Raw genomic sequence first — 11,035 nt, forward strand, 5'->3', positions numbered from 1 at the left:
TTTCTGAAAATTATTATATTTTTCTATCGAGTATGTAATTTTTTGTCGTTTGAGAAAAAGTGCATAACAAAAAAAAATATTCAATAGAATTTTATAAAATTTATTCCTAGGCATATCCTTGCCAATCCCTAACTTTCTTCGAATTCTGGACCGAATTAGATGTGCAGTTTTTGGAATATATACAGCACCTTCGCTTAAATAGTTGTACATCTGACAGAAATAAAGTTTCGATTTATTTAAAATTGTTGGTTAGATTGCTTGATAGGTATTGCTAGATAGGTTAGATTGCGGTTACTTTCTTTACTAAGGTCGTCATACAGACTTTTATAAAACAATTAGAGTAGTCAGAAATGAACTCAAGAAAGGAATCTATTGAAACAATCGAAGATAATCCAGCAACATTGAATAAGCCACCAAAATTGCAAAACGGCCCGAACCCACCCCTCACACCCTCCGTGGAAGCCTTGCCTATCTCATCTTTAAAACAAACTCTTATAGTGAGTAGTATTGGTCGATGTACGACATGTCACAATCTCTCAATAGGAGATTATAACGCCAAGAACAGCAGAAAGCAATCTTTCCCGAACAACCCGCTCTGCTAAATCCTGATTTGGTAACGGTCCTGTATCAGCGTTGAAATAATTACATAAAACTGAAAAGACTTTGTAAATCACACCGTGTTAAATGTGTTGCAATGTGTTAAAGAAAGTAAATTTGTACTTGTGTGAGCGAAATTAAAGAGTAAAATGTACTAAAACTTATAATGGATCACTTCAACACTGATTTTCAATTTTCCTTAACCTTAAGACCCAATTAGATGAAACGTTTTTGAAATATTGCTGTGGGGAAACGTTTACTTATGTAGGGCGTGAAAGCAGTGGACGGATCCGGAACAACTATGTATCAACCCACCCAATCCCTAAAAGTTTCATCAAAATTAGATTAACAGTTCGATCTATTATGCACGAGTACGAAAAATAAATAACAGACAGATCCAAATAATTTTCTTGACGCAAATAGGGGTTTTCCATGCTGAGGAAACGTATCTAGGTTAGGGAGCAAGCAAAAGTTATATATATTTCAAACCTTAAACTAGGCTTGGTATTTTTTTTTTTTTTACTACAAAATCTTTAGAGGTACGTGCTAAAAGAAGGGGCCCTCTGTAGCTGGGGAAATTGAGGCCTAGGTCTTTACCACCTCCTCGTGGCACCGGTTCGAATATGGCCTGGGGGGTCGACTTTTATCTCCATGGTTATCCCACGAAATGATAACTTCACCCTCCACCATGTTTATAATAGGGCGATACCCTGTTTATATCCTCCCCCCCCCCCACAAAAAAGTCTTGTAGAACTCATCAAGAAGTTATGATTTTTTTTTAAATAATATTATTATTTAAAAAATTTGTATCGAAAACTAAGTTTACAAATTATGATTAAGTGAAATCAAAAATTTTGTTTTCTCCATAGTGAGAAACGTATGGTATTTTTCAAATAAATAACAGTTGGTTAATTGTTGATAATTCTTAGTGATTACCACCACTTTGAACTGTAGATATGTGTTTGTACCCTCTAAGACAGAAAAATAATTTTTTAGAATTTATATTCCCCTCATGAAATATGTTATTCTATTTTTTATTTAAGAAATTACGTCTATCGTTTATTAATAAAATTAACACAATCATTTATAAATTAAACAACAAATTATAATTCACAGTTACTTGAAATCACCTCTATAATGCTTGTACTCAGTGAAGTTCAGTTTCTCATTGCCTATCAAATGCAATCCATGGAAGAATACAAGGCTAGATTTGAGGGTTGCATGCGTCAATCAGTTGTTGTCAGTTTCTGGAGAGAGAGCCCGTCAAATGGTATTTCCTACGGAAAATGTTGAAAGGTATCTTCCGTTTCTGGTTTGGAACTACCAATTGAATGATAGTTTGAATGGAAGTTGGGAATTTATGCAATCTTTAAAGCATGTATAACTTCAAGAATTTATTACTTCAAAGCACCAAACTTAAAATAAGTTATAAACCTATATATTTCCTTTTTGTTGTCATATATGTTGGCATTGGAAGTTTGTTTTATTTAATTATTATTTTTTCATTATTCATTCACCAAATCAAACTGTTAGTGATTAGCGTGAAACAATCGCTGTTGTGATATTACTTCCAGGACAATGTCAGTCACATGGAAATGGGTCTTAAGATGGAATAGTTTAAGAGTTTAATCAATCACTTTATCACGTTTCTCCTTTATGAATCAAGTTTGCTTTATTTTTCTATCATCCGGGACTCACTTGATATCTAGCACTACCAATCCATTGAAACTACCTTATTCGCAAGATCTTCTCACCCTTTGTTTCTTCTTTCATTTAAATATAGAATTCTAGCCAACGTGCACATCGCTTCATGTGAAATAGTTTTTTCTTCATCTGACCATTGCCAGAACTCCAATTGTCCGTTTTTTATTTACAATAAGTCTCTTGGCCACTGCCGTTTCAACCTTCGAGGTGGATTGTAGGTATGGGTGGAACTAGATAAGGTTTGAACCAAAGAATTAGGATGGTTGGAAAGAATTACATGGGATTTTGAGAATTTGATCTAAAATATTAAACAATTATTACGGCATACTCTATGGGAAGAAACACTCTAATTATACCTTTATTTGCATTGTTGTTTTTTAGAAACAGTAATAAAGTCAGTGAGCGAGTGCTAATACCGGCGACATCCACTCAGAGGTTTTTTTTTTTTTTTTTTATAGAAATATCCATAACAATATGTTCGAGAATAACATTATTTCAAACAAAAATTATAGAAAAAATAAAAAATATGTTTCAAAAAATATATTATCACTTCTCCGGAAGTATAATACACACTTCTAAATCACAACTGAAAAACGTGTCGTTACTCCGCTGGAGAGGAAGAATATTAAGTATGGTGCTTATCGCAATGGGTCTTCTCCCCCATGGCAAAATCACCTATGAATTAAGGACTTAATTAATAAAAAAGTAACTATAAATTAATAACTATTCGGTATTTTACGATTTTTGGTTTGTTTTTTTTGGAAAGTGTCTTATATTGCAAATTTAATGGTGATATTCCCCTAATTTTTGTTATATTATTTTTTTTTTTTTTTTACAAAATCGCTATTTTGTCTGAAATTTCGCATTAAAATTTAATTATTTTTGCCGTGCAAAAAAGCAAGCCGCCATTATTGGTTTTTCATGACGTAATTTCGATATCTTAAAACGCTGGACTTATCTTCTCAATTTGAAAGTTTAAAGTTTTAAGTAATTTATTTATTTTTTTTTATTTTTTAGTTTTATCTGTAGTTTAAGCATTTATCTATTATGAGTTAAATACTTAATCGTTCTTATGCAGTACCTAACTACAAAAATACTATTAAAAAGACTCCAAAAATATATATCCAAGTGCCAAAATATGTCCAAACGAGATGCATGTGGTTAAAGCTGGTTAGATTGGGATACAAAATTATTATTAAATCTAAATAATAGATTACATTTTTGTGAAGGCCACTTCGATGTAAGCATAATGCAAGATACAAATCTTAAGTTCATTTGAGGTTAAATATATCTGAAAGACTAATTAAAGTAACTACAAATAATGATTTTACTTTTCAGTTAGAAAACGATAAAAAAAATAATGACAATTTTTTTAAAAAGTAAAATATGTAATAATTTAAACAGGTAAAAAGTTTAAATCGCTACATTACTGTTGTTTGTTTATGTTTAAATGACGTCACTTATGAAACCACCATGGCGGCTGGCGTTTTCCTTCTGTTAGTACACAGATTAAAAACTTAGTTTTTAAAACTAAAATTAATCCATTATCTATATTAATTAAAATATATATAATTAGGTTTTTTAATTCATCAATAATAACATTATTTCAAATTTTTTTTTATGTCGTCAAATACCTTTTGTGGATTCTCAAACATTTAATAAATGCGTTTTAAAGCCTATTACGACAATAATGTTAATTTTATAGTTATTATTAGTTTTATAATATTGAGCACTTTCGGTGCAGCAATTTAAAATCAACCCCAATATAAAGTAAAAATTCAACACTAATAATATGCATTTTCTTTTTTATTGCTCAAATACAAACGCCATCATCGGAATATAAACGTTAAATATCAAGGAAGTAGGAAAAGTGACTGGGAAGTGAATTGGTAATTATTTCCAGGTGAAGGCTTCGGTTTAATTTTCGTTTAAAGCAATAACTGTTTAGCTTGAGCTATTGAAAAATTGCTGGTTCATTGAGTGCACGCATCACCGAGTTCTCTCTGTGTTTACTCTCATTAAACAAAATTAATTTGTGTTTGCCAATACGAAATTTCAAACTTCGTGCGGAACACTTTGTTGAATATGACACATCTTTCCAAACTGTGTAATTAATTATTTATTTTGACAATAAGTATTTTTTGTTTATTTTTTTATTATATTTGAAACTGTGTTAAAAGTAAAAATACTAGGTATAAAATAAGTAAAAAGTAAAAAGTATTTGATATGATTGATTATACAAGAATTTGAGTATGATGAAATTGAATGTTTTTCTTGCGAATATACTATACATTGGTTGCACCCACTGTATTTAATAATTTAAAATACCAGATATATTGCATTGTTGTATGCGTAGGTCTTTAACTTATGAAGACAGAGAAATTAAAGAAATTATAAATTAAAAAATATTGATGAGGAATATTATTGTTCTTATAGATCAAGTATATACATAATTAAATTTTTAATACACTTAAAAAATCATCTAGTTATTGGAAAAAAAACAACAACATTTTTTTACCCACAAATTCGTACAATTGAGAGTAAGTTTTAAGAAAGTGGTTAAAAGATTTTACCAGATTTTTACCCACTTAAGATTACCCTTTTCATGAGGCTGGGTAGACCCCGGAGGGTTACTAAACCCACATCTACAGTGATACAAAAAATAATTATTAGCCTGAGCCGGATTCTAACCCGGTCCATGGAGTTAGTAGCACAGTGCCTTACAAATGAACTATTCACTCCCACTTTTCTGTCTCCTTGATAAATTTAATGCGCAATAAATTAAAGCTGCATCACTTTTAAAAAGTACCTCTCTCAAGGGAATTGAATGAACAATCTTACTCATTAATCTTATAAACGGTTTTTTTCTCAATAAATTAAGTGAAAGTAAACACAAAGAATTATTAGGTAATTTATTAAAGATTAATAAAGAGTAGTTTATAAATAAATTTGTTGTATTTTCTCAAAGATGTGGATCCAATTTGGTTTTGGAAAACATTACTGGGGCACACCCCTTACCTTTATTAATTCGATTCCTCACCCTTCAATGATTCGAAGATGAGTATAAATGCTGGGAGTTGAGTATAAATGCTAACTTTCTTGTTTAATCCTTTTTGAAAATACTCTAACATAAGCACTCCCTTATCAAGAGCACTAAGCCGCACCCCATTTAATGATACTCTTTGTTTTTAGATCACAATATTGTTGAGATTGATCTGGAGAATCATTCATTTAAAAATAGGCTGATTTTCACTTTTTTGTTTTTTTGTTTTCAAAACTACCGCCAGCTGTATTGCCCATTTTTTTATACTTGTTATAATTTTATTTACAATAACAATAATTTCGTTATTTATTACTTTTTCCCCTTATTTTCCTTACACAAGTTATTAGTTATGTTCACCATATATTATTGTTGTTGTTTTCAAATTTTTTTTTCTATTCATTTCTTTTGTTAAACTCAATTTATATTTTGTCTCTTTATCTAATATTATGGTTACATATTTCATTTCTTACATATATTTTCTATCTATCAATTTTATTTTTCTTTCCATAATTTTAATATTTAAATTATTAATAAACTAATATATTCATATTTCTTTGCATTATATAACTTCATTTTTGTTTTATTTCCTTAATTATGTTATTTTACCTAATTATTCAATTACCTATGTATACATTTTATTTTCCACTTCTCTCATCACTTCATTTTATTAATTCCATTCTGTACAATTATTTACTTTATGTCATTCTGTTTATATTTTCATTGGTTTTCATCTTGTTCTGCTCTTATCCCTGATGAAGGCTAGAAATTCTGGCCGAAACGTTGGCACGATTACGTTGGCCGATACGTTGGAAAGTTATTTCAACTTATTTGTCTTTTATTTTGACCGCACCCCTAACCATCTCCTCATATAAGTCATCCACGGTCAACTATCTCTCATGATTATTACTTTTTTTCGTTTGATGGTGGCCATCTCTGGAAATTAAGTAATTAGTGATAATTAATTAATAAAAATTAATTTAATATTATTTATGGTAATATCTGATATATATTTTTTTATTTATTGCTTATCTGTTTATATTTCCTATTGTATTTCTGCCTGTTGTACATTGTGCAATCTTGAAAATTCAAATATCGATTATGTTGTTTTATGTTACCCTGAGATTGATATATCTAGGCTTAATCCAAAACTATTAAGTATGGACAAATTGTCTTCTTTTTTTTTTATGTAGGAATGAGTGAGTCTGGTTGGACCTATTCTATCTTGTTAGTGCAACATCCTCTCAACGACTCACACGGCTAAAGGTACCCTAGGGCTTGACTTTTGAGTTGAAATTGTTTACCTTAGAACTAGAGTGTGAGTAGCAAAATATCGAAATAGCACTAAATGTTCAAAAAATTGTTTTCGTATACTTGACTTTCTGGAATTTTTTACTTTCCCATTTCAACTAGAGAATATAAGTAGTCCCTACGACTACCCACTTGCTCTTCTATTGGTAAATCTGCGAAATGACTAATTTATGCCTTATTCTTGTTCACACTAAACGTGTCAAAAAAATATCTTGTACCGAATTTAGTCTCTCCAGCAGTTGATTCCAATGCATGTGGGCCTTTAGATGCTGTTAAATCTGACTACAGCAAACGTCTTAAAGAAATATATTTTCAATCCCTTGCCATTGACAGCGGTTGGTACCATAAGGGAGTCCCATTGACAAGGCAAGGATCTGAAGTTGACGTCTTAGTTGTCAGCGCTAGTGTAAATAAGTATTTGTTAGGGAATTTATTCTACTCCTTTTTACTGCAACTTTTTCTTGCCAAATATTTTTTAATAAATTTGCATATAATATCTTTATTTTAAACTTCTTTAGTCTGAAATATATATTATAAAAAATGATGTACATATATATTTTAACTAAGGCTTCCAAGTTCTTCGCCTCCTGTAAACAGAATAATCAATGAATGCAAAGAATTATACATAAATACCTTAACTGGTTATAACATCTGCTCTTGATTTCTTGATATTGAATGGTTGATTGGTTGTTCTGAAAGGGGGTTCAACAGCTTGGTCATACACGCCCGTTGGTCATTGGTTTTGATAAGGTATGGTTTAGGTTGACCACTGTACCGAACCCGAAAGAACCAACCGGGGCCAGCCTGAGCTTAGAAGGCATTCAAGTCCCACACGCCTAGTGGTTACTTTCTTGTTATTGTATAAATGTCAATCTTGGGATCTTGTTGTTGATTGGTAATTGTTAAAGGTGCAACCACTATATAAACTATATAGCCCCTATAATATTTGATATATCGATGACTAGAATATCTCGTATCTCCAAAACAACTACTTTAGATTACTGCCAGAACTATTATAAAATGCAAACAAAAAAAATCTAATAATCGTCCAGGTTTTTATTTGATTTTTCATGAATTAAAGGTGACTGTAATGTTTCCATATTATATGCATAAATGATTGACCTTATTTATCTGAATATGAAAGAGATGGTGGGGGGTGCGGTCAAAAAGGAACACAGCGAGTAGCTGGATTTTTATTTATTTTTATTTTTTTGATGTTTTTGAGGTGATTATTACTTATAATCAATTCGTTAACAAAACCACATCTATTACTCTTAACATTGTTTTGGAGTCTCTATGCCATCACCAGGTCATGATATCGTATCAGGTTGATTAGAAAGAATAATTCCCTAAAAATAAATAAATAACTGCTTTGACTAGCACTACCCTCTCCTTCTAAAACTAACTTAATAAACATTTGTGGAATATCTAAATTTATTATAAATTTTTGAAAAAAAAAATGCATTTAAATTTACAGTTTGTAAATTGATCACTAAATTTGATAGGTTAATTAGTTTATTAATATTTTCTGTATTAATTTCTTGTGTCAGTGTGTGTATTTAAAACAAACTTCTTTTGATCCGTACTTTCAACTCTTTTTTCTATCCTTAGTCGTTTCATAATAATTTTCATAATTAATAATTGTATTTAATCACTTTAACTTTATAATGCATTTAACTATTTTTTATACCAATTTAAAATATTTTAAACTTGAATATGTTTATTTTTATATCTCCTTGATAATTTCCTAAGGGCTTAAACGTTGAAGAAAACTAAAGATAATTAACAGAAAGTATTAAAAGAAGTTTATATTTTAAAAGAAAAAATATTTATATTTAAAAAAAATTGGTTAAAAGTTTTCAACTCGTATACGATTTTTTTTCGGCATGACCAAGCAAAACGTAGCTGGCTAGCCAATTCTCTCTCTGCCAACCAGAACGTTGGTACTGCAATGCTCATAAGAAATATCATCTGGTCCCTCGTTGCTCACTCCTTTCTCCTACCAATATACATATCCAGATTATATCAAGGGTTCTCCAGTTATTAAAAACTGAAGCTATAACAATCCAATACTGGAGGTAGAAGAGCACTCTTCCGAGCCTGGAACGACTCCAATAAAAGCGTAGGAATGGTGGGGATATTTATAGCGACCGTTCCCTCCTCACATCTCCTCCCATAATTTACAGTCAACTTATCTCCTCCCATGTAATTACGTTAGATTATTCCTTGTCTGAATCCTACCAGGCTAGTATCAATATTTATCAAAGAGGAGAGTCCCAATTTATCACCGGCTGTAATCAAATGTTATTAAATTATACGCATTCCACGCCATGACTGCTTAAAGATTTTGAGAAAACATCAAAATTTCAAACAATAAGTTATTATAAATATGAAGAAAATGGTCAAGATTGCGGTCAAAAAGAACAAAAATATTAAACAACTATTTATTTTCTGACGTTTAGTCCCACTTTGTAGAGTTTCATATGGGCTGTTCAACTTGGTATCTTTGTTTTTCTTTGACCGCAACCCTGACCATCTTTTTCATATTTGAAATTATACGCTCAATTATTTATACATATAATAAATTATTATTTTCTGTTACTGTAAAAATTCGTATTTTAGGATTTCTTTTTTTTAGTTAGAAATGTGAATAACGAACATCAGCCTGCTTAGAATACGATAGTTTAACAAAATATAATGAATCCGTATACACAAAAAATATGTAAAATTGATTATATCAAGGGGCACTTCTTGGTAGTCGTATGCATCACAGGAAAAATGAGAGAAAGTAAAAAGTATCCACATATAGTAGTGTACTGTGTTATTGACAGTTTCCAGCCTTTGGAGTTCAATTTTGAACTATAATTTTAGTTATAGTCATGATAGTATTTACTGGCGTAACAGTAGTATCGCACAAGGTTTGTCGTGACAGTTACTGTCATGACAACTGCCACATAAATTAGTCTAGATAGTGAACTTCTTATCCTCACAGTAACTCACGATTGGATGGGAAAACTAATTTATATATATTTTTTTTTTATTGTTTCTTTACTTTATATTTATTCCATTCAAAGTTTTTAACCTCCTCTACAGTAATCTTGAAGGAAGAAGTATAATGAAGAGGGTATGCAGAAAGTGAAGCCAAAAAGGTGGGTTTTGTGTGCCTTTCAGGAGCCTGGCAGTGGAGTAGTGGAAGAGTACGAGCCAATCACTGGCTGCATTTTATTTCAGTTTAGATTTTAATTACGGACATTCTTATTAACCTCAACGTAAATCTTCCTTTTGTGGGCATGGTCATTTTGACTTCATTTTTTATTCGAAGGAGAGTAAGGTTATGCCATCCCCCTGACAGTAATGGTGATTGAGCGGTAAATGTAATGGTTATTTTTCCAACTGTCAGCCAACAGGTTAAGGTTAGACACCGGACATCACTGTACAGGACACTGCCTTGCTATAGAAAAGGAACGAAAGGAAAATAAAATAAGGAACCAACGCGCCAGAACAAAAAATTCTTTTAATGATGTGGTACGCATACCTCATGTTTGTCATCGTCAATTAAGGCATACAATCTTACTAATATAGAATGTTTGAAGATAAATGATAAACATATAATTTTTTGATTTTATCTTAATATACTAAAACGGAACATTATTTATTATTAATGCAATGGTATATCCACTTTGTCACATTGACCCCTTTGCATGTTCCATGGCACTGCTAGTCTACCTATAGGTTCTGAATGTCAAGCTTCTGACAAGTGAGACAAGGACTTCAGAATTCGCTGTATATATACTATCTGATTAATGTATATACGTCTTCTGATGTTCCATCGGGTTCACTGACGCTTTTGATTGAAATAGCGGATTATGGTTTCATGAGCAGTTTAATTTCAATTTAAAATGGTTATTATTATGCTATGTTAAATATTTTCCTACATACCTGTTTTCATTAAAAAGGTCACATCTTATGGGCTGGGCCGACAAACCATGAGTCTGGCTAAATTTTTTTTTAAAAGTATATATTTGTATTTTGTAATATTACATTCTGTCACATTTTCAGACAATTGTAATATGGATGATAGAGCTCATTCACACAATATTTACAAATATATAAATTAAATAATAACAAGATAAGAAACAGAAGAAGAATAAAAATAAATTAATAAATAATACCTTAAACACAATAATTGGGCAGCCCATAGCTCAGTAGTGAGGCACAGTCTATTGGTGGTGTCGGTTCGAATCTGGCCTGGGGCGTTGACTTTTTTCATTGAGTGGTGGTCCCACAAAATGATAAACTTTGACCCCTAACCATGGTTTCGCAGTATATGACTCCTACGGGTCTTGGCCAAAAAAAAAAAAAAAAAAAAAAAAATGATAGTTA

At 31.0% G+C, this 11,035-nt stretch overlaps 1 protein-coding gene across 1 annotated transcript in view; it reads left to right on the top strand.

The window, feature by feature from the left end:
• Positions 1-350: 350 nt before the first annotated feature.
• LOC106685264 (protein still life, isoforms C/SIF type 2) overlaps positions 351-11,035 on the top strand; it is a 106,038-nt gene continuing 95,353 nt past the window's right edge. The window contains exons 1-3 of the mRNA XM_014427832.2: positions 351-497; positions 1,714-1,867; positions 6,880-7,066. Of these exons, the coding sequence (XP_014283318.1) occupies positions 351-497; positions 1,714-1,867; positions 6,880-7,066 (488 nt within the window). The remainder of the gene's footprint in view (positions 498-1,713; positions 1,868-6,879; positions 7,067-11,035) is intronic.

This window comes from Halyomorpha halys, unplaced genomic scaffold (genome assembly GCF_000696795.3).
Source record: "Halyomorpha halys isolate HHAL.00 unplaced genomic scaffold, Hhal_1.1 Scaffold675.1, whole genome shotgun sequence".
Taxonomy (NCBI): domain Eukaryota; kingdom Metazoa; phylum Arthropoda; class Insecta; order Hemiptera; family Pentatomidae; genus Halyomorpha; species Halyomorpha halys.